This window comes from Nymphalis io, chromosome 22, assembly GCF_905147045.1.
Source record: "Nymphalis io chromosome 22, ilAglIoxx1.1, whole genome shotgun sequence".
In the NCBI taxonomy this organism is placed as follows: Eukaryota; Metazoa; Arthropoda; class Insecta; order Lepidoptera; family Nymphalidae; genus Nymphalis; species Nymphalis io.
The window spans coordinates 4774156-4800089 of NC_065909.1; the positions used below are offsets into that span (position 1 = coordinate 4774156).

Consider the following 25934-nt stretch of genomic DNA (forward strand, 5'->3'; position numbering starts at 1 on the left):
TTCATCTCGTGCTTGACGGTGAAGGAAAACATCGTGACGAAACCTGCATGTGCTTAATTTCATTGAAATTATGTCACATGTGTATTCTACCAAACCGCATTGGAAGAGCGTGTTGGAATAAGTTCTAAACCTTCTCCTCAAAAAGGGAGAGGAGGCCTTAGCCCAGCAGCACCATATTAACAGGCTGTTACTGTAGGTATATGAATAGTTCTGCCAAATACTAAACATGTGTCGATTACCAATGCCATACCATACATTTACTAATAACTTAATTTAAAACTCATGTTTTATTTTTTGTTAATAAGTAAGACTTATTATATTTTACAGGATTATATAAATGATAATTAGAGTTATTATTCGTTGATACTAATCACTGAGTTTCTTACCGGTTACTTTCGGTAGAATCTACATTCCGAATCGGTGGTCGCTTTATATTAAAATTGTATGATGATTCAAAAGTGCTTGTGGTATCCAACTTGAATACAGTATATTTTTGACGAGCCGTTGGCGTGGTTGGTAGATACTTGCCTTTCATGCCGAAAGTGTGGATTCCAGTCCCACCCAGGACAGACATTTGTGGGCATGAACATGTCTGTTTGCCCTGAGTCTGACTGTAATTATCTATACAAGTATGTATTTACAAAAAAAAAAGAAATGTAGTATATCAGTTGTCTGGTTTCCATCGTACAAGCTCTGCTTAGTTTGAGATCAGATCCGTGTGTGAATAATGTCTCAGGATATTATTTATTTATTTTGACTTTGTTTGTATATAATAATTTAGGATTAAGGTTATGTACATGCAATAGAATCGGATAAAATTACCTACAAATGTAATACGTTTTGTTAATAATAATAATAATGTCTTTCAAACCGATTTCGGCCACGGCGGCCAATCTCAAGAGAGATAAGCCAACTACGCAGGAGATAGTATAGTGCACAAGTGTGCGCGCAAACACAGGTGTACTATCTATTCCCTAACTCTCATAATCCGAAGGGACGGCAATCCGACACGACCGGAAAGAGTTCAGGCGCAGGACCAACGGCTTGACGTGCTTTCCGAGGCACGGGAGTGTACACACTTCTAACTTCCAGACTCCGGGCTGCTACTGAGAATTTTCTGACAGAGAAACCCAATAATTTTCTATTGGCCCGACCTGGGAATTGAAACCCAGGACTTCCGGATCTGCGGCCTTATATCAAGCCACTAGACCAACGAGGCAGTCGTTTTTTAATAATGCTGTCAATCTTTATTTGTGTACGAATAAATAAATAATAAAATGTTCATCCGAAATATGTTTTTTTTTTTATGTAGTAGTAGTAGTAGTAGTATAGAAGTTCGGGTTGCCTATCTTGTAGTATTTCTTTTTAATATAAGAATAAATATATATTTTTGATTGACGTAACTAAACAATATTTATACTGTTTAAAAAAAAGCCGAGTTGGCCCTGTGGTAAGAACGCGTGAATCTTAACCGATGATCGTGGGTTCAAACCCGGGCAAGCACCACTGAATTTTCATGTGCTTAATTTGTGATTATAATTCATCTCGTGCTTTACGGTGAAGGAAAACATCGTGAGGAAACCTGCATGTGTCTAATTTCACTGAAGTTCTGCCACATGTGAATTCTACCAACCCGCATTGGAGCAGCGTGGTGGAATAAGCTCCAAACCTTCTCCTCAAAAAGAGGAGAGGAGGCCTTTAGCCCAGCAGTGGGACATTCACAGGCTGTTACGGTACGGTACTGTTTAAATAAAATTAAATTAAAAGAACACGTTCCTCTTGACAAGAGATTGTTTGTTCAAATCCGGGCGAGTATTGTTATGATTATTAGTGTCGATATGACCCTTTGTGGTGGAGGAATCATTATGAAAATACCACAACACAACGTAATGGGTTATATAGTATATCATCAAATGGGTATATCCAATTCAAGAGAAGCGCTTAATTCTTCACCTTAATTGGGTGGGGGGCTAATGTACTTTATCTGGAAATGAGATTACGGATTGTTGCCGTGACTGTGTGAGAGTGTTGATGAGTTTAAGTTTTATTAACGAGTATTATTTGTTCTAGCGGTCATGACAGAATGATGGACGCGTAGCCGACGGCATGGCGGGTATGCCGGTACTGGGTAACAGCGTGGGCGCGGGGGAGCTTCGAGAAGGTAGGGGGAGTGGGAAGTGGTGGTACGATACTATACCTAAATATGCTTGGTGGTAGGGCTTAGTGCAAGCCCGTCTGGGTAGGTAGCCCACTAGTTCTACCGCCAAAGATATACTTAGTACATAAGGGTGGCTGATTCAATGAAACTACAGACACAATGGGACATCGTAGTTCCCGAGGTTGGTAATACATTGACGATATAAGCACTGTTAACATTTCTTACAAGACCAATGTCTATGAACTGCCACAAACATCAGATGGCGCATTCACCCGTCTGATTACCTATAACATAAAAAAAAACTGCTAATTAGATATCAAATATATTTTTATTTAGATGGAAGATTGTCAATATAGTCTCAGATTAAATTTCGCCATCGAGACCGGTCGCTAATGTGTATACATACGAAGCTTAATAGACTTGTAATACTTGGACTTTCTCGATGGTTCTGTGCAAGCCCGTCTGAGTTGGTGCCATCCTCTCATTATTTATTTTAGGGTAAAACCGCGGAACATACAATACTTATTTTTGTTTTTTTCTGGTTTGAAACTGTTCTTGTGAGTGAGGTAGAGTACAAGCTTACAGCGGTATTGTCTATTAGCGGTGGTATCCACTTACCATCAGGACCCATTTGCAATTGCATGGAATAAGTTCAAATCTTTCTATGGCCAGGGAAATTTTCACGTTGTTATTTTATCTTTATATTGTATCGTCATATTTAAAGGAAAAATTAACGATTTTATATTAGAAATAAACACAATATCATATATTCTGATATTCTCGGAGATAGCGGTGACCACAAGTAAGTACATACACTGCAGCTTATTTCTCTTTGATTGCGAAAATACGAGGGATTTAATGGCGCTTACATTAAGTTCCTTACTAAGTATCCTTAGCTGTGCTATCTTCTAGTCGCTATACTAAGTTTCGAGCTTCAGACTAGTGATGTACCCAATGTTGAGGTATTTATCGACATTTACATTTAGTTCGCAGCACTTCTACTAGAAAAGTTTTATCTTCTAATAAATCAAGCGCCTTTTAAGTTACGATTGTGGTCAAGTGTATGCCAATAAAAATACTTTTTACACAAGAAAAATACCTGAGATTAATTCTAAAATAACTAAGAAATTATCGGCTCTTCTTGTTAACGATGTGTAGCGGCTGTTTAGTTAAACACAGATTTCACTCTTTCTGTCATGGTTGATTTGACATTCGAAAGAAGAAGACATAACATTGTTTAACTAATCCTCCACTGAACAACGTTTATAAATAAGGCCGTATGTGTTCAGTTACATTAAGATTATGTAGTTATGATATTTAATTAAATCTCAATATCAAGTCACATTCGCTTTCGCGTTTGTAAACGATGATTGACATTTGTCACATCACTATTCTAAACAATACGTGTGTTTAAACGTATTTAGTAATTTAGTCACTGAATTCATGAATGCTAAATAAGATGGTTTAAATATATTCTTGTTTGACTAAAAAGTTTTTACTCGTTAATTTAGTATTTAATTGGAAATAATGCTTGTGAAGAACTAAATATTGGGAGATTTTAACATTTCAAATGCTAAATGGAGTTACTGCCAGAATAGTATGGATCTTCAGAATATTTCTGACAATGACATTCTTATTGACTCTATATACCATTTTCTGAATTTTAATAACTTCAAGCAATACAATACAGTACCTAATATTAATAATAGATTTCTCGACTTAGTTATAAGTAATTGTGAATGTTCAATAGTAAGACACAGCGACCCACTTGTACCCGAAGACTCACATCATCCTACATTACTCATTTTACCTAAGATAACCGTACCGCGTGCAATTTCTAAGGCTTCTCGCACCATACGCATGTTTCATATAGCCGATTATACAGCAGTTAATAGAGCTCTGGGTGACATTGATTGGTTTGATCTCCTTAGTGAATCAGATATTACAAAAGCAGTAGATTTATTTTATGAAACGGTTAACAATGTTATACGTGAAATGGTGCCAACAAAAACTGTTGTATGCAACCGTCATTATCCATTCTGGTACTCAAAATCCTTAGTAAAGATTATTGCTGAAAAACTTAAATATCACAAAAAATGGAAAATGTACAACAGAAATATGGACTATGATACTTTTTGTTTATTGCGGGAAAGACAAAAAAGGGTTCAGATTTATTGCTACGACAGTTACATTAATTATTCCGAAATTCAAATTAAAAAGAACAGTAAATTTTTCTGGACTTTTGTTAAATCGAAACATGCTTCTAATTGCTTCCCTGAAACTATGTTTTATAATGATTCAGTTGCTACTGGTGGCAATGATGTTTGTCAACTTTTCAGCCAATACTTTAATTCGGTCTATGAAGCGACAGTTTCTGGCATTTCTGATCATGATTTAGATAATGTATCATCCAAGACGCATTTAAGTATTTGCTCTATAACTATTACACAAGAGATGGTCGAATGCTATCTTAAAGGTCTTGATATCAGAAAGGGATACGGGCCTGATGGCATTCCTCCTTTATTTTTAAAATCATGTCGCGCTACTCTATCATATCCGATCTATTTGTTATTCAATAAATCGTTGACTACTGGTAATATGCCTTCTGTATGGAAGCGATCATATATAGTACCAATATTCAAATCAGGTAATAAGCACGACATAAAGAATTATAGACCTATTTCTAAATTATGCGTCATAGCGAAAACTTTTGAGAAAATTATCTATGATTCTATCTTTCCTTTATTACGTCCAGTTATTCTTGAACAACAACATGGATTTGTTAACTGTAGATCGACAGAGTCTAACCTCTGTGAGTTAGTGCACCGTGTTTCTTCATCTATGGATAAGGGCAACCAGGTAGATGTAGTTTATACCGACTTCTCCAAGGCTTTTGATAAAATTTCACATAACATATTACTTAAAAAATTGAAAGAAGTCGGTATACACGGCGATTTGCTTCGGTGGATAAGTTCATACCTTCGAAACCGTAGCCAGGCTGTGACAATCAAAGGTTATTGCTCATCCTTCTTTCCTGTCTCTTCAGGTGTACCTCAGGGATCTCACCTTGGCCCCCTGCTTTTCAATTTATATATTAATGACGTCAATGGCATAATTAAAAACTCATGTATTCTGTTATACGCAGACGATATGAAAATTTGTAGAGAGATTGCGACTCCGTTGGATTGCTCACTTTTGCAAGAGGATCTAGACAGATTGTGTCTATATTGTAAACACAATTCTCTATATTTAAATATAAATAAATGTAGCGTCATTCCTTTTTCACGGAAACGCGATCTTACTATATATGATTATCGTCTAGACGGTGTTGAGATTAATAAAGTGACCGAGGTGAGAGACCTGGGTATACATCTGGACAATAAGTTGACCTTCGGTTTGCATATAAGTAAGACAGTGGCTAAAGCTTGTCGAATGCTTGGTTTTGTGTTTAGAACGTCGAAAGATTTCAAGAAAACTAGTACCCTAACTCTTCTATATAATTCCTTTGTACGACCTATCCTCGAATACGCTTCCACTGTTTGGAATCCGCATTACAAAACATACATACACCGATTGGAAAGAGTCCAAAATAAATTTATAAGATTTGTGCGTTTTAAGGAATTTATACATAATAATGAATGCTTAATTACGTTATCACTCGCTGACAGAAGAGCGATCAGAGATCAAATATTCTTATTTAAATTAATTAATAATTTAGTTGATTCCCCGTTTCTCTTAGGTTGTATTAGTTTCCGATGCTCTCGAATCACCACACGTAAGTGCTTACTTTTTAATCCGTCACTCACCCGAAGCAAGTATGCGCAAAATATATTTGTATACAGAGCCTGCACCGATTACAATAAACGATTTAGCGAAATTGATTTTTTTACAACAGAGAATGTTAATAAAATAAGAAAATTATTGAAAGAATACTTGTTTAATAAATAATTAATAAAATTGATATTTTTTTGTAAATTAATAATGTATATGTATATTGAATCAATTACTTGCCATAAATTGATGATTTATGATGTTACTTTAATTGTTGAAATCAAATTTAAATATTTTTAATGACATTGTTTATATTTATGTTCATTAATATTATTGTAATTTAACTTCTTGATTTTTTTTTTAACTTTGTAATTAGTCGATTTGATTGTACTCGTAGATTGCATTGTATTTTTGTCTCTTTCTGTTGTCTTTTTTACATGCATACTCTAACATTTGTACTATTTTTAAGTGGAAACTTTATTGGTTTATGATTTAGTAATAATTCCTTAATTCTATGTAATAACACACTGTATGTTTCCCAAATATAAATAAAATAAAATAAAATAAAATAAAATAAATGGACTCATTTGAATGAAATAACTTTATAATTTATTTTTTCTTCTTTTCTTTCTTATTTCAAAATATTGCGATATGAATTAGCGGCAACAAATAGCAAATATGTATTCTTAATTTAAATTCATTTTGCTAACTTTTTTGTTTTTTTAAACTAATTATTTGAAAAAAAGAAGGTGAGGGATTAAAAAGTTTTTATAACTGATTGATATCTTTGCCTATTAAAAAGAGTTGATTCGAACGCGAGTTATGTTGACTTTCGATAATTAAATAATCCTCCTTTATCATATAATTAAAATCTTCTCGAAGGAATATAATAAGGTTATAAGTATTAATGAAATATTTTCATAATATCAATGCAAGAATGTAAAGTGACATTAAAAAATAATTTTAATTGATGTACTTTTGTAAATTTGTAATAATCTATTACATCTCGAACTTATTGTTAGAAATTTGTCAATTTTTTAAAATTAGTAAATAGACTTTGACCTCATCCCAACATCTTTATCGCCATAAGGCTGTGTGAGTAAAGTCTATGTCATTTATCACAATGACAATTAATACGTTAATAGTGTATTGTTAAATAAACAAAGACTAAAGACTTATATTAAAATGATATGTAATATTTTATAGAATTATAGAGATACCAATACTTTTCCTATAAAAAAATTGGTAGATGAAGCTATCATGTTTATATAAACAAATTGAAATCTCATTGATTTTATTTGAAGAACTGTTTTCAGACATATCGGTAGCTATTCACCTGCATCGTTTCCGAAAAGATTCTACCGAAAAAAAACCAGCAATCTTGTATTATAATATGGATACACGGATTATACACATACAATTATAATTACAATACAATACAATACAATACAATACAATACAATACAATACAATACAATACAATACAATACAATACAATACAATACAATACAATACAATTATAATTGTATTCTGTACGAAAATGAATTCTTTTGAGAAGAGCTAATAGGTTGTTTATAATAGCCACCTGTTGGTATGTGATCACCGCTCATGATGATTGGCAATGCAAGTATAAACCACACCTTATATAAACAGTGATCCGTCCACTGTGCAATATATATTTTCTATTTAATATTGTTTATAATTAATGAGTTACAGTGTTGTAAAACTATCGACGGTTTAAAGATAAAAATTAACGTAGAATGTTATCAACGCTAATGCATTTCGAAGCAATTAAAATTATATGTTCTTCGTGTTTTACATATGTATTGATATTGTGATTATTTCATCGAATTGATGTTTTGGTAATTATTTTAGCAAGGTGGGGATTTTATTTCAAATTCCCTTTATGATTGCAGATGCCAGCAATAGGTCTTCGAGTAGTGGCTCTCGTCGTGGCTCCTCTCCTCCAAGGGGGCAGGTCAGTGATATCTAAGCTAATAAAAAAAAGTTATATATTATTTTTATTTACATTCTGCGATTAGATATATATTTATAATACTCAAAACCGACCAGACCGTGCTAGGCCTACGATCGTATTACGGTCTCCATTCCTTTTCACGTTAATATCAGGAAATAAGTGACGTCACATCTGTTCCGACTCTTTAAGTGTGTAGTTTATTTATTTTGATGATTTTTTGATTAAATATAGAATAAGTACATAAATAGATAAATTTGACACCATGTTTTATCGTTTTTAAATAGACTGACTTGACTGTCTTGTTGGTCTAGTAGCCTGATGTAAGGCCGCAGACCCGGACATCCTGGGTTCAATTCCCAGGTCGGGCCAATAAAAAGTTATCAGGCCAATAAAAGATTTTTCTGTCAGAAAATTTTCAGTAGCAGCCCGGAGTCTGGAAGTTAGAAGTGTATACACTCCCGTGCCTCGGAAAGCACGTAAAGCCGTTGCTCCTGCGCTATACTCTTTCCGGTAGTGTCGGACTGCCGTCCTATTGGATTATGAGAGTTAGGTAGAGAATAGATAGTGCATCTGTGTTTGCGCACATTTTTATGCACTATAATATCTCCTGCGTAGTTGGCTAATCTCTCATGAGATTGGCCGCCAAGGCCAAAATCGGTCTGGAGGACATTATTATTATTATTTAAATAGAGCTCGGACGAAGACGTGAAAAATGCAAGTTTTTCCATGTTTTAGGTTCAAATATAATTATAATTATTAATTTTTATATATGTTCAGGAAACAAATAATATAATGTAACCAATTAAATGAATATAACAAATACATAAACCAATAAAGTTCTCAATAAAACAATACATTAAAAGAGCAAAAAAGCATATATCTTGTATTCTGCAAATTTCTGGCTAACTATCGTCTCAAAAGATTCAGTGCTTTGTGATAGACACACAGATAATCAGTGACTAGGATTAAGTACAAGTAAAAATTCCGTATGGCACTATTTATACTTTCATTATTCATTTATTTAGCAATATAAACAACTAAATAACAATTAAATGATGACACTACAAAAACCACGAAAGTTTATCTTGAGTGCCTATTTAAGGATTTACACACAATATACGCTATAATTGTTTTAAATAATACATCTTCAACTGATATTTAATATTCTTAATAGTTATTTCTCGTCTTGTTCTGTTATCCAAGCTATTTATTAAACGACGAATCATGTAAGAGCTAGTACGCTGTCCATATTTATTGTTATAAATAACGAATTTAAGTTCAATGAAAGAATATTATCCAACCTTATTTCTATAAATTTCATTGCGTGCCTTAGGAGCAAGAAGTGGATGTCAGCTGCCACAAACCAGACTTGACCAGCTCACTACCATCTCGACCACGCCCCACCAGCTACGAACGAGACTACCGCGACAAGGTTCCCACTGTGGTAAGAAGTTTTTACTCTAAATCATATAAAGCGATTATTATTTTGGGATCCTGTGCGAGTGCTCAGTAAGCCAGAAGTAAGTCGCACTCATCAATTATTCTACTGCCATCCTTTATATGGATATGCATGTGTTCCTTAGATATCATGGTTTGTAATTTGTAAAAAATTGTGTTGTAAGCCGCCGCTAAAAGGCGCTCGAGTCTATTAATTTCTGTATTGTTCAACCGACTACAATGACACTTGATGGGTACAGGCAGAGCAACCGCTGAAAATTTTACATAAATAAGGAATTCATTTTTTTAATCTGGTAAAACTGTAACTGTAATCCATGTGCTCGTGACATCTTATATTTTTTCTCCAGGCAACCCTTAGTGGTGCAAATGTGGTAACTCACACGGCTCCATCGTATGAGGAGCAGCGTGCTAGCCCTGCTCTGCTCAGCAGAAACGCTAGCGGGACGCCCGGCGGCCGCAGCGTACGGGATGACGGTTACTGCTCCGCTGGCAGCACGCCGCGAGCGTTTGGTTAGTAACTCAAATATCCATTGTATTTCCGTGTTCATTTTAAATTAAAAAAAAAATTATTTAACGCCTTTAAAGGAAATATTCGTCCATGTATTTTATTAATATTTATATTATTATAAAACAACCAAATTATATTAAGCCTTAAACAGTTTTCTATCTTAATACATATTGAATAAAGTTGATTTGACGTCAACATCATGATTTGGTGTAAAGATGTGCAACACGAAAAAAATAATATAAATAATGAACACTCATACATGCTAACACAAATAAAACCTAGAAATTTGTGAAGATTGACCCTTTATGGAGACCAATAGACATGTTATGTAAGAGTAAATATATAGAAGAGCAAATACAAGATAAGAGGCATTGTGAAGTGGCAATAAGTCCTTTACATCACCGCAATTCAGGTATGGAACTGTATATGTGTTCCCGCGACTTTCTTCTTTGTAAACGAAATGCTGTTCTTTGTTTTTTTTAAAAAATAGAAATAAATCCCTATTTATCCTTACCTAGGTTGGACTTCTCGATATTGTGTTAAAATAATATTTGAATTTAGAAAGACTGATATGACCGAAAAAACAGATAGATGACGATGATGACGATCCTTGTCTTTTGTGTAACACATGACCATTTCAAATAAAAATATCAATTTTATGTCATCTTGTAAAAATCCTTTCTTCATATTTGAGATAAAAAGGATGATAATGATTTTCTTTCGTCGGTTCTTCTCAGGTATTTCCGAACTGATAGTAGGTCCATTTTTGACAATAAATAAGCAAGTATAAGGTTTTTTCAAATCTGTTCAGTAGTTTTTGCGTGAAAAAGTCACGAAAATTCATACACCTTCGCACATTTCCCATTAATAATATTAGAAGGATTGACCGTTTATCCTTGTCCTAACAAGTAAAGCGTTAAATTAACTATACAATTTAAGCATATCCTGAACAAAAACATAAAAGTACACCTATGTTATCAGCGTTATATAAGCACAGGAATTCGTGAATATAATTCAATTTTGTATTTTTAAATCGCTTATTATAAATTTTAATTTCATTGAATATTGTAAATGAAAAAATAATAAATCGTATTGCTCTTTGGCAGTGGAATATGTGATTAGTATATAGAAATTATAAACTCCGATGAAGCCGAAGAGATGAAGTTTTGAATATAGCAGAGAGAGAAAAGCTTATTATATGTATCTATATAAAAATCTATTGATTTTATCGAATAAAAGTTTTGTATATTAATTGACTTTTTTAAATAAACTCATTAAGCGGTGAATGCAAAAATATCTCACGTAACTTTATTAAGTGTCTAATCAAATATTACTAATCTTATTTGTAGAAGTTTATGATGTAAAATAAAGATGTAATTGTTATGAAACTTATGTTGATATAATATGTAGGTATCAAACTTATCCACGTAATATAATTTGAATATATAAGTCTATAAATTCATTATTCATCTTAGAAGTTGTTTGAAAACCAATTATCCGCGTTCCATTCAATCGATCAGCATTCACACAATCACCTCAGGAGGTGGAATTTTTTCGCATCGGCATCCTATTATAGACGGTGCGAATACCGACGTTATTGAGGACTTGACGCTGTGTTATGAAAGGCATTTTACGCTTTGAGATCCAACGGTCAGGTATGTTATCATCGGCGGTAGGTATAATAATGGGTAGGTATTTTAAATTAGACTAGTATTCGCTCGTAGCTTCGCCCGTGTTAGGACCACATGCCGTGTTAGGTATAAAAAGTAGCCTATGAGTTCTAGCTTGCTTCATATAAAATTTCATCAAATTCGATTCAGTGGCTTAGCTGTAACAAGCACCCAGACTGACAGAGCTACTTTCGCATTTATAATATTAATATAGATAAAAATAGAAACAAAATGCGTAAATGGTTTATCGCGGAACGCTGAGATTTAAAGTTTCTAAAAGATGAGTTGAGGGAAATTAAAAGCGACGAAGTAAAATAAATTCCAAGCTTTTGTCCAGCAGTAGGAGAAAGTATTCTATTCTGTATTATATTTTCCGTATTATATTCCAGTTATCTTAAATCATACATATATGTGTGTGTGTACGCGCCAAGTAATTGTCTAACTGCGTATGTGATGAATATAAGGTCTATAATAGTCAACATTTACAAAATATTCTAATTTTAGTTAATTGTTTCAGATCATAAATCAACTAAAAGTTCCGTAGTAACACTCTCATGTTATAAAAGTAAGTACATTTATATTTAAGTCCATCTTAGATATTTTCTTTCATTCCAAGTAAACGACACAATAGATGAAAAAATCCAAAAAAATGAAATTTGAGCGTCCTCAAATCGAGTCAATCGAGTTTTCACATGCTTAATTTGTGTATGAGCAAACGCCATGAGACACCTATATGCCCCAAATGATATCCTTCCACATAGAAAATATATCCAGGGTGATGGAATATTCTCAAAACTTCCTCGTTAATTGAAGGTCCATTGATGCTAATAGCTCTTCAAGCTTTGCACTCTTATTTCCATAGTAATAACAGTACCAAGAAGTTTATGCTGAATAAAAATGTTTCAGGATTCTAATGTAAAAAATAGGACTCTATAATTAATGTATTTATTTTCTATTCTTGTTCTACAGAGGAGCCTAAAACTCAAATCGAGGAAGAAGTGTACTACAGTGAACCGTCTAAAAAGGTTCGAGGAAATAGTGTTGTTAAGGCAGGTTAGTAATGTTTTTTTATCGAATATTAAGCTATAGTACCAGTGTCGTTTATTTAAGTCATAGTCTGTTTTAAATTATAAAGCAAACTGTATAGCCATAACATACAAATTGTTGGACGAGATCTTTTTACTCATTTTTATTTAAGTGTAAGTAATTAAATTATTTTATTGTTTTACGTTTATTTTGTAAGCTTTACACTTTTAAATAATTAATATCTTGAGTGATTTTGTTAGTTTTATGTTAGTGCGATATTTTTGATAAGCTGATCAATGGTAAGAACAATATTTAATAATTTTATATTTTTACATGAAAAGAAATAAATGATGGTCGTGAGACGTGGGGTACCGGGGCAGATTTTCTTCTTTCCATAATCGGTTTTGCTGTCGATCTCGCTAACGTCTGGAGATTCCCTTACCTGTGCTATAGAAATGGTGGAGGTCAGTAAGGACTAATTTACCTTATTAGTGTATTGTATTACTATTTAATGTAATAGTTGTATTGTAAATTGTATTGCATCAATACTTTGTGATTATTCCAAGAATATTAAATTCAGATCTATTTCAAGTAATTGAAGAGTCGAAAATACTTTTATCATCAATATATCTATCTAAAGTAGTTTTTAAGGATGGCTTCCAAATTTGAATCATCATCATTCCGTTGATTGTAGTCCACTGCTGTATATAATCCTCTCCCAAAGTGCGCCAAAGCTCCCATTTCTCCGCTTTCCGTGTCCCGTTTTTTTATCCTTCATCATTAGTTAAATTTAAAAATAAATGGTAGGTATGTTGTGTGATGAAATCTCCGTCCGGATTATTTAAATATGGCAAGCATCATTGGACTTGAATGATGCTGTATTTGTTCATAATTTATCTCATCTTCGGAATTGAAAACAAAATTAAATTAGCCTGCATGAATCAGGAATGCTGAAATATTCCCAAATACAGTAAATTAAAATGAGTATTCTTCAAATTAATTTAGCTATACTATATATTTACTAAGTGAAATCGAAGTATTTAATGATAATTTTATATAAAATTTATGTATTTCTGTTAGGTGCTTTTTTGATACCATACATGTTGATGTTAATCTTCGGTGCGGTACCACTCTTCTACATGGAACTCATTCTCGGGCAATACAATCGGCAAGGACCTATCACGCTTTGGAAGATCTGCCCAATATTCAAGGGTAAGTAATTTGTGTGATTCTATATTAAAAATTAAAAAACACAAGCTGTCAAATGACTATTTTGTCTGTGTCATTGTAACCATTTCGCGATATTAGCTCTTTTTTTGTCTCCTTTTTTGTTTACTTCTCTATCAAATGAATGATCTTGTACTCTATAACTTACTAACAAATTATTAAAGCTATACATATATTATCATATACTGTAGATTTTTTCTGAGTTAAGTACAAGGGCCCCTTGTATTTGGCCTGCAGTGATAGAAATAAGATACACTGTTCAAAAGTTCGCAACTTCAAAAACAATTACAATATGTAAGCGAAGTAAGGACCATTGTGAAGTTATTTATAAAATATAATAAGATAAATGTTTTCTGTTACAGGCGTTGGTTTCTGTGCAGTGATGGTCGCTTTTTACGTATCGTTTTATTACAATGTTATTATTGGTGAGTATTATTCTTTACACAAACTATTGGCTTATATACATCATTGGCAGTAATATAATGAAGTACATTCGACCATTACACGAAGGTCCCTTGATTGTAAGCCAACTTGGCCCTTAGGCATTTGGCATTGACAGTACTTAACGTTGCCAATAACGAATAAACCTTCCTATTATTTTCATCTCTCGTTTCTACTGCTACATTATAAAACAGCAACCGAAAGAACGGATTTCTAAATTGGCAACACGTACAATGAATATTAATTTGTTTATGTAAATTTCACTGCAAATAACATATATATATATATATATAAGCCTCGTTGGGCTTGTGGCTTGATATAAGGCCACAGACCCGAACGTTCTGGGTTCCCGGAGTCTGGAAGTTGGAAGTGTGTACACTCCCGTGCCTCGGAAATCACGTAAACCCGCTGGTCCTGCGCCTGAACTCGGTCGTGTCAGATTGCCGTCCGATTATGAGAGTTAGGGAATAGAGAGTGCACCTGTGTTTGCACACACACTTGTGCACTATAATATTTCCTGCGTAGTTGGCTAATCTCTTTTGAGATTGGCCGTAGCCGCAATCGGTCTGGAGGTCATTATTTATATATTTATTTAAAAAAGTAAAATTGATCTGTACCTTACTGCTTTATTTATCTCATGCACTCCACCCAAAGGTTGTCTGGAAGAGATCGTTCTTTTAGCGATAAGACCGCCTTTTGTACATTAATAGATTTTTGTTTGTATTTATAACTGTATGTTTAACTCTTTTGGTGTACAATAAAGCATATTCTATTCTATTCTATTCTATCTCTAAGAACGACGGATTAGATATTGTCCTAACATAAATCCTAACATAAATCCTCACGCCCACACAAATTAGTAGTTAAAGTAGAACAAAGATTTTTGAACAATTACTTGTGAACTATTTAACCTTAAATACAAAACAAATACAAATTAAATAGAATATGTTTTCGTATATAACATATTAATTAAATGTACACGAGTACCGACACTGAGATGAGAGGAAATTAATTACTATTGCATACTTCATTAATTGTATTTTAATCGAACTTACGAACTATATTATCAAGAATTTCATCATACATACTTTTGGAAGTTTAGTTAAGGCAGTTTAATTGTACAATTAGAGATCTAAGATAGTTATTGTTACAATATGTTACAATATATTAACATATGTACGTTAATTTTGTGGCACCATAATATATCTGGTTATAATCTATATTAATATTTCAAACGTTTTCACGGCTAGAACACTGAACCGATTTTGATGGTATGAAGCAAGCTTGAACTCCGAGAAAGCACATAGCTCCTTTTTTATAACAACCCCTTCCTCCAACAGCGACATCTCTCCCCCCCTCACATAAGTGGGGGGCGAAACCGCGGGTTAGGCGAAAACTAGTAGATAAATAACTTGTATATACATATATATATATACTCGCGATATTTTAGACGTCGGTAATAACGACAAATTGCCACGCAAATTAAGGCGGACGCGCGGCGCTACTAAAAAGTCTAAAACCACTCCTTTCACCATGGAATCTAACCATGGGATCTAAGATATAAATTTTATAGAATAATATAAGATGGGCAAACTTAAAGTCTGTGTTATAGGTAATGGCCGACTGATATACATATTTACGTTTTAAATAACTAAAAATACATAATACGCACATACTTTTATATATAATACACCCTGAGTGGAAGGTTTACTTCCTCTTGCGCCAACGGGCCAGTCCCTGATTAAAATAAGGGATGACTTACAACCAGTTAAAAATAGATCATTAATTTTCTATTCGTATACATCTAAAGACATGACCTTCGTTTAATTTTATTTAAAATATAACATTAAATATATATTTTATAGTCCATAATGTAGATTAATTATTATTAGATTTATTAGGTCTTTTTAACATTCAGGCTGGGCGTTGTACTTCCTGATATCATCTGCTAGATCTGAACTACCCTGGTTACACTGCGATAACTCTTGGAACACGGAGCAGTGTTGGGACGCGGCTAAATCGAACAACACCAACAAAACTGACGTCTTGTACCAGGGGCCACTTTCTCATTTCACGCCGGCTTCTGAATTCTTTCAGTAAGTTAATTTGTTTCATAATAGGCCTACCTATATATATATATCTATATAATAATATATATATAATATATATATATATATATATATATATATATATATATATATATATATAATAATAATAATATATCTAGATATATATCTATATATATTAAATTATGTGAGTTCTTGACACCGAAAACTGCAATAAATGGCTTAGTATCTGCCAGAAAGAAAGAAGAAAGGCCTACAACAACAAAAAAATAATCGTATACATGAATTGATTGCATTCATTACATTTTTTAACAAGATCAAGCCTCTGATCAAACGAGTAAGACCGATTTGAATGATTTAAGATTATAGATTAACATTTTTCAATAAAACTAATAAGTTATAATTAATTAATGCATTTGTTTTGTTTCGTAGCCGAGCGGTACTCGAGATGCAGCATTCTGAAGGCATCAACGATTTAGGATTACCGAAATGGCAACTGGCTATCTGTTTGGGCATTGTTTATATCACGCTGTACTTGTCTTTGTTCAAAGGTGTTAAAAGTTCAGGTACGTTTTTAAGCATTATTAACTTAATTATTTATATTCGGGTTAATTTATTAACTGTTTATTTATGTTGCTAATCGAGGAATATTATATGTGACGAGTATACTACGGTTCTCATCATCATGCAAAATAGTCTAGAAATCACATCACAGACTGCTGCGATTATTGCGATTCAGACTATTTCATATATGAGTCAGTACTAAATGCTGTTTATAATATGATTTTCTTTTTTTATAGAATAGGTAAGCGGACGAGCATATGGCTTACGAGATGGTAAGTGGTCAGCAACGCCGATAGACATTGGGATTTTAAGAAATGTTAACTTGGAAACTAAGATGTTATGTTGGAACTAACTTCAAAATTATTTAACCATCTTGATACGAGAAAGAGATGTATCGGGGTGTTTTTAAACCTACAGAAAGCATTCGACACAGTTTCAGTGCCTATTTTATTGTGTCGCCTTGAAGCTAGATATCCGTGGAGTGGCACTAAATTGGTTCAAAGATTATCTAAATAATCGTAATCAGATTGTTAGGGTGAATGGAATAATGAGTGATTCTATGTCCTGTAATTAAGGCATTCATCAGGGCAGTACCTTCGACCCAACGCTATTTCTAACATATATTAATGATCTCTGTAAAATCCCCTTAAATAATGGCGAATTAATGATGTTTGCCGACGACACCGTCCTAATCTTTCATGGATCATCTTGGGAAGATGTTAAAAGAACTGCTGAAAAGGCTTATCCAAGGTTACTGCATGGCTAGAAAATTCATTATTATCCCTTAATATAAATAAAACTTAATATATATGTTTTTCCATAAACGATCTTGGTAGCCCAAACACTTCATTCACCTTAAATACACACACATTATCTTGTAATCTTCAATCTGACACTCCACCTAATTGCAACTGCCCCTCTTTAAGCCGCGTTAAAACCATCAAGTATCTTGGTATCATGATTGAAGAACATTTAAATTGGGATTCTCATATTTCTCTCATCTCTAGTCGTATTAGAAAACTAATTTTTGTTCAAAAACCTACGCACAGTGGCTAATTTTTCCTTACTTATTATGACATACAAAGCACTGGGAGAATCACTAATAAGCTATTGCTTATGTGTTAGGAAGGTGTTGCACAAGTGCACTTAACCAAGTTCGAAAGAGCTCAGAGAGCCGTATTAAAGGTACTTATGACACTTCCAAATCGCCACTCTACCACATTATTGTATGATACAACTCAAGTACGTAAGCTATTTATATACCAATTAACACGCAGATTCCGTAGTAGCGAAGGTTTAATAACTCAGATTACTGATAAAAGACTAAATAAATGTCCTGTTCCCTTTTTTAGGACAAGATTTTCCCAAAGATCTTACAATTATCTGGCTCCTAGAATGTATAACATATTACATGCTAAACTAAACCTTAGGAAATACACAAACAAACAACTAAATCAATTCATCTTTAAGTACCTTTTGGAACTAAATGACAAAAATATAAATAGTTTATTTACACCCGTAAAATTTCACACAGAAACACACACACACACACACACACACGTACTCACGCTCACATAAGTATGGACATCATATTTGTTCCATTTTATATTTTTTATTTTTATTATTTCTTACTTCTCACTTTATACATTTATTTTTGTTTTTTGTTCATATAAATGGGAGTGGAGGCCTGGTGTTTTATAGAACAGTTTATCTATTGCTAGCACCAGTCTTCATATTATTTAGCTGATATTTAATTGTTATATGTTAATTTGTAAACTTTTTGTGAAAGATAAATAAAAATTATTCACCCTTCAAACCGGAACACAACAACACCAAATACTGTGGTTTGCGGTAGAGTATCTGATGAGTGAATGGCACCTACCCAGACGAGCTTACACAAAGCGCTATCACTATATATTGATAATATATTCCTGAAAATAAAACTGCTACGAGGTAAAGGCTCATCTAAGGCTGAAAGAAAAAATCTTAATGTAGTGGCTTATACATTTACATTCATTTAGGTACAACTGAAATACATAAAATATTGATTATTATTATTCGTATTTTAGAGCATACATTCTTTGGAAAAATAACAAGCTGACATGGCCTAATTTGAATTTGATTTTTTTCAGGCAAAGTTGTATGGATGACTGCTACGATGCCCTATGTAGTGTTGTCAATTCTCCTCGCAAGAGGTCTCCTTCTGCCGGGAGCTACACGAGGCATTGCTTATTACTTGAACCCAGAATTGGCTAGATTGAAAGATACTCAGGTGAGCAAATTATTAAAAACTGTAACCCCTTCGCTATTAATGTAGTTTTCATAAAAATACGATTACAAATTTATTACAATGGTGTTAAACTTGTTAAATTATTAATGAATCTCAGGTTTGGGTGGATGCTGCAGTTCAAATCTTCTATTCAGTCGGTGCTGGGTTCGGCGTGCATCTGTCTTATGCGAGTTACAACACATTTCATAACAACTGTTACAGGTATTTACGATCTATTGAATACTATTCATTGTTCAATAACTTAACAGTACATGGGCTTTCTGACGATTTTGTAGTACCTGACCTATTGGTAAATCATTGTTGAACAAACTCTTATAAGCTTAACACTTCAAGGAGTGATAGTAATATAATTTGAAAATGGCCATTGCTAGTATTAATAACAAAACTGATGAAATTTTTAATATTACTCAGATTATATATTTATTATAATTAATTTATTACTTAGTTTTAAAAAGTTGACGTAAATAGATATTTATGAATAAAATTTAATGAAGACCTTCAACAAACTAATATGCTTAAAAAGCGCTAATAATAACTTATCAATACTTTTTTCTTAACAGCCGTAGCACATAATCTTGAACAATTATGGTCTGCAATTCTTATTTTTACCAAAACTACATTTTTAAATACGCGAACATTTTCCCTTAGTGATCTTGGCATTCTCTATCATATCTCTTTTATTCCAGGGACTGTCTCGTAACTACTCTGGTTAACTGCTTCACATCTTTCTTCTCTGGCTTCGTCATCTTCACTTACCTGGGATTTATGTCCCATAAACAAGGCGTGCCAATTTCATCAGTTGCTACTGAAGGTGTGATTTCTTATATAAATCGAGCATTTTGTTGATACATAAACATTAAAGAGCACATAATTTCTGTGTAGCTTTTATTTCTTTGGACTTTTAAATATATTTTATTTGAATTTGTGTGAATTATCGCATAAAGACGAAAAAAAAATTCTGATCGATAAAATTATGCGAAAAATAGCCGAGCTTATATTTAATAAATTTCTCTCTATTGAAGTAATTAATATTTTAATAAAAGCTTATTCCTTGTTAATACCTGCTTTTTAAGGTTACTGTTATCATAATATTAAACTAATGTATTTTCTTAAACTTCTTAATTTTTAGGTCCAGGTTTAGTTTTCCAAGTATATCCTGAAGCAGTTGCAACTCTACCCGGAGCTAGTTTGTGGGCTATGCTGTTCTTCTTTATGCTGATCATGTTGGGGCTGGATTCGGGAGTAAGATGAAATCAATTTAAAAACCCCTTCTCGTCTTTCTAATCCAGCTCATTTTTTCTCAAAGATTCCATATGCAACACTTATTGATATTTCTTTAAATATAATCATAGACGTACATACAGATTATATGTAATTACTAGACCTGACTTATCCAAATAACCAGATGGGTGGTCTGGAGTGCGTGATCACTGGGCTGCTGGACCAGGCGCGTGCTTGTGGAGCGACCTGGCTGCGGCGCGAGCATTTTACACTTCTCGTTGTTTGCGTCTCCTTTTGTGTCGCTTGCATCAACATTACACCGGTTAGTCTAATATAAACCATATATCATATAACCTCTGCGCAAAAATGCTTAAATCTGTTTGATCTGAACAAATTTAACGCTTTATAAATGAAGGTTAATACATGTGTTCAAAGGTTTGTGTGTAAAAATTATATATATACCTATAATGAAGACATCATTATGTATCATTTGCATCCATCATTTTAATGTTACGTTTTAATTATAATTAGTATTACGCTTATAATATTAGGTCCTTACATATGAAATTGGCGTTTTGTACGAATATAAAGTCATTTTTTTTTTTGTAAAATATATTTAATTAATCAAAGTATGCACCGTTCTTACCTATGTACTTTTGCCATCTCATACGTAGTTCATTGATCCCTTTTCTGAAAAAAACATGGGGGCAAGAATAAATAAAATATTTGAAGGCTGTTTGGACTGCCGCATCGGAGTTGAATTTTTTTCCTTATAAGAAGTTGTCCAAAATCCGGAAAAAATGGTAATCTGTTGGAGCAAGGTCCGGGGAGTACGATGGATGTCGCAGACATTCCAATTGTAGCTCATCTAACTTAGTGGTTGTTTGTTGTGCAGTGTGTGGTCTTGCGTTGTCATAAAGCAGCAGTGGCCTAGAGCGATTGACCAATCTCGGTTGTTTAGCAGCTAGTTCTTCCTTCATGGATTGCTGTTGCTGAGAATAGATATCAGCCGTAATCGTTTGGCCAGATTTTAGAAAGCTGTAGTGAACGACACCGGCGCTAGTCCACCAAATACTCACAAGTAACTTTTTCTGAGTCAATTTTCGTTTAGGGCAGGATTTGGCTGGGTCTCCAGGGTTCAGCCATTACGACGAGTGCTTCCGATTATCGTACAGTATTCACTTTTGATCACAAGTAATGATTCGATTTAAAATCCCTTCATTATTGTGTCGGTTGAGCAAAGTAACACAGCAGTCGACGCGTGTTTGTAAGTTCGATTCACTCAATTCATGAGGTACCCATCGTTCAAGTTTTTTTACTTTCTCGATTTGCTTCAAGTGGATTAATACAGTTTTATCACTTACCCCGAAGCCTGCAGCTATCTCTGCATTTCTTTTTTTTAGTGCTTTTTGATGGATCCGCTTCCACAATAGCCTTTAATTCTTCACTTTAGTCTACGGCCGTCCACGGGGTTGGTTCTGAAGGTCGAAATTTCCAGAACGAAAACGTTGAAACCAAAAACGTACCGTGCTTTCTTTTACGACCCCCGCTCCGTACACATCATTAATCCTTCGAGCTGTTTCTGCAGCACTGGTGCCACGGTGGAACTCGTACTCGTAAATATACCGATATTTCATGTTTTCCATTATGCGGTAATAAGCGACGCCAAAGAAAAAAATAATGAGGAAGAAAACAAATTAATGACTGTTTTCAAAACTCAAATGCACCAGCTAAATGATTTTAGAATTTTTAACCAAAAAGGAGATATTTCAGATCAAAGTGGTCAGTACGACAAATCGCTAATTTCATATGTAAGGACCTCATATATATAATGATTTATGAAACCTATTGAAATTCTACTAAATTATTTTGTTTTACAGGGTGGAATCTATATGTTCCACTTGTTGGACACATATGCCGCTGGAATATCTTTACTATGCTCTGCGCTTTTCGAAGCTTTGGCTGTTTCATGGTTTTATGGTGAGTCGTGCTTTTTACTAAGTTTGAGTCTAAGAGATTATTTAAAAATTTAATAATAAGTAAAGATTTATAACTAAAATGGCCTTTTAAATAGAACATATGGATTTAAATCGAAGATTGCGTGTTCAAATCTCGTGCTCGGTTGCAAAGAAAAACATCGTGAGAAAACCTTCATGTAATATCAAATAAGACTTCAGAAGATCAAATAAGCTCTATAGGTATCCACTAACCCATTGTGAAGAACCCATTGTGAAGCAAAGCATTCCATTAGGAATGCGCTCCAAGCCTTTTCGTAAAGGCCCTTGCTCACCAGTGCAGCGATAAGCAAATAAGTGTTACATGCTCAGGTTTTTTTTTAGTTATATAGATCATTGTAAAATCGAGTAGATAAATTCTAAAGTATCTTATTGGTATTTCAGGGTTGAAGAGATTTTCCGATGACGTGGAAGAAATGCTAGGATTTAGACCAGGATTATATTGGAGGATATGCTGGAAATTCGTCAGTCCAATTTTCATAATTGTAAGGAATTATGCAGATTTTTGTAGTACAGCTAGTTTTTGTTTCTATCTGGAATAAATCTTTTTCTGATATAACTTTTCTTCTAGGGTGTAGTTGTCTTCGGTCTGTTGTACCAGCAGCCTCTCCAATACCAGCACTACATGTATCCTCAGTGGGCCGTCATACTTGGCTGGGGGTTAGCCTGTTCCTCTATTCTGATGATCCCTCTAGTGGCTATATATAAACTTATCTCCACTCCTGGTACTTGCAAACAGGTGAGACTGTCTTTCTAAGTTCTAAGTCTATTGTATCTGATATTTTTTGTATCAGTCTATTGATTATTATTTTTATTATGAGCTTGATTTTTATATACAAATAATATATCGTTTTTTTAAGTTTATTTTCGATATTTAACAGTAATATCTACTTATTTATATACACAATACAGCACAGATCTTTTGTTACCTTAAGTTTTATATTTGTTTTTCAATTACTTATATTTCGTTTTAGCGCATAGCGTGTTGTATATCACCAGAATCAGAACACGAAGCGATACGTGGTGGAGCGCCTGTGAGTCGCTTCACTTGGAAACATTGGCTTTACGTTTAGATAAATATGTCTGGACAATATAACCTGGATCTATTTACATAGAAGCACCAAATGAATTTACATATTCATCATATATGTTACAAGGATTGCGACTGCAAGTTTAAAGCAAGTTCTAGAAAAGGCGGCTTTGTTAGACACTAATAGTCCAAATGTATTCAAAAGTCCGGATGACGGTATAAAGTATGGTCACTAGCTTGACAATGTTACTGGCAAGATTGAAGAATTGAACGCGACGACTAAAAGGGAGGAGCAATATTTACTTGACATCTATAAAGCTATAACCACACATGTGTAATATATCAACGATATTTTCCATCCAGATAAAATACAGCAAAGTATTTTTACGCTAGTTTGATTCAGCCATAACTTTAAATGTGATGACATGATACTGCTACTTCGTAAAGTCGCTTGTGTTTAATCAATGTAGTTTGTGGAAGGGATACAGATGGTAGAAAATCAATAAAATGAATAAAACCCCTTAAATATTAACTTAATTAAAGTGTAGTTTTATGTAACTGTGTTCGTACTTATTTGTATCAATCTAGTCATATTGTATTTAAATGAAAAAGTCATATTGTATTAATAAATTATATCAGTAGTCTAAATGTTGTGTTAAACACTTATAGTTACATAATTGTTTGTATATGTATATTTATATTATATGTATATAGTATATGTATATGTATATATATATATATATACATATACATATGTATACATATGTATATGTACATATATATATATATATATATATATATATATATATATAAATATATAATATAAATATTTATCTAAATATATATATATATATATATATATATATATATATATATATATATATATATATATATGGTTAAGATGAAAAAACGTTTATTTCAAACTGACATTAATTTGTCTGTATATGTAATTATATGTGTATTTGTTTTATCAAAGGTCTTAATTTTAAATAATAATTAAATTAATTTTTTATCTTTTAAAGTGCTGGATGTGTCAAAATTTTTTCACTTTTCAATTTGTTTACAGTTGTTATCTTTTTATCTTAAAAATAAATTAATTTCCTCTTTTTTTTTAAATAAAAATTTAATTAATTAACATCATTAATTGAAATAAGATAACTATTAAATTTTTTTTTCTTGACCTAAAAATATTTTCTTACATCATAATTTATTATGGTAACACAGTATCTTAATATTATAACAATTATATAATCGTGTTTTAAGTCGTTATAAAGTAGACGATTCGGGCGGGTCCCAAGTTATTTGCGGTATCAATTATACCATACATATTTTGCTTACAAATGTATAATCTAAGTGTAAGAAATATTATAATCATAAAACAGTTACTATAAATTGGAAGTCATTCGGGCCAAACTCGTAATCAAATCTGTGACAGAAACAATAATATTGTACATATATTATTACAAAATATTCGTGTTATAATAAACCTGAATAATGTACACAATGTATTCAAATATATAATAGTATTAATAATAATATTGAGGTGTTACTTATATTCGTTTCCCTTAAAATTGTTATGTTACAGACACACTTTTGTTAATCATGTCCGTTGTTATTTTCCATTTCAATGTTTAAATCAGATTTAAATAAATATTTATATACAGGTATATTAAACTCGAATAAAGGTAAAAGTCAAGAATGTAATACGTTCAAAACTTTTAAGTATATGAATTAAAATTACGTTTCTAAATATCGATACTTTAGTCGTATATTATTTTATTCATTTTTAACATTTAATTGTAGTTGATAGCGTAGTAGGTAGCTTAAATGTTAGAAAATTATAAAATATGTGCTACGGCAAGACTATAAACATATTTAATTGTATTAATAATACCTAAAATCTTAATATTATTTATCAGACTTACGATGTCTTATAGTAGGTCTTATATCGAGTTGAAAATGTGTAAATCCTTAGACGTTTGTAAAAAAAGTTTGCAATTAAAATGTAATAATTTACTTGCAACTTTTTTTCTAAGTTATATCGTTTTAGCTTTATAACTGATCTTTTTATTGTTATTTTGTAGTTTCTAAGGTGCTCCAAGTGAGTAAAAACAATAACCATGTATATAACAAAAGAGTAGTTGCTATGTGAGTGATTGATGTAAATATTGCATTGTATTAATTACTATATCAAAAATGTTAAATCTGAAATGTTTAGACATCAATGTGAACTGTGTTCATTTATTAATAATTAAAGGTGTTAGATAGTATATATAATGATTTTTATTAATTTTCTTTCATCTTAGTACACGTGAGCCAAGAGAAACCTGTTAGCGTCAGAAACGAAGCACTCAAATAATCTTACTAAATTATAAATATGCAATGAAAATATAAAAATCTATAGTAATATTTGATATATTTCCTTTTAAAACTAATTTTATGCCAGATTATGTTACAATAACAAAATTTTATAAATATAATATTATAAGTTTTTGCGTGCATCAGAATGAC

The 25934-nt window shown here is 32.6% G+C and overlaps 1 protein-coding gene across 1 annotated transcript; it reads left to right on the plus strand.

Annotated features, from left to right (window-relative positions):
- Positions 1-2106: 2106 nt before the first annotated feature.
- Positions 2107-23534, plus strand: LOC126777168 (sodium-dependent noradrenaline transporter-like). Its single transcript, XM_050500117.1, has 20 exons — positions 2107-2170; positions 7846-7907; positions 9241-9351; positions 9713-9875; positions 12061-12108; positions 12513-12596; positions 12911-13033; positions 13650-13781; positions 14159-14221; positions 16156-16333; positions 16736-16869; positions 19000-19139; positions 19255-19358; positions 19844-19968; positions 20287-20399; positions 20563-20700; positions 22259-22358; positions 22778-22878; positions 22965-23132; positions 23368-23534. Exons 1-20 carry the CDS (start codon positions 2107-2109, stop codon positions 23464-23466), a joined length of 2250 nt encoding a protein of 749 aa, XP_050356074.1. The 3' UTR covers positions 23467-23534.
- The last annotated feature ends 2400 nt before the right edge of the window (positions 23535-25934 follow it).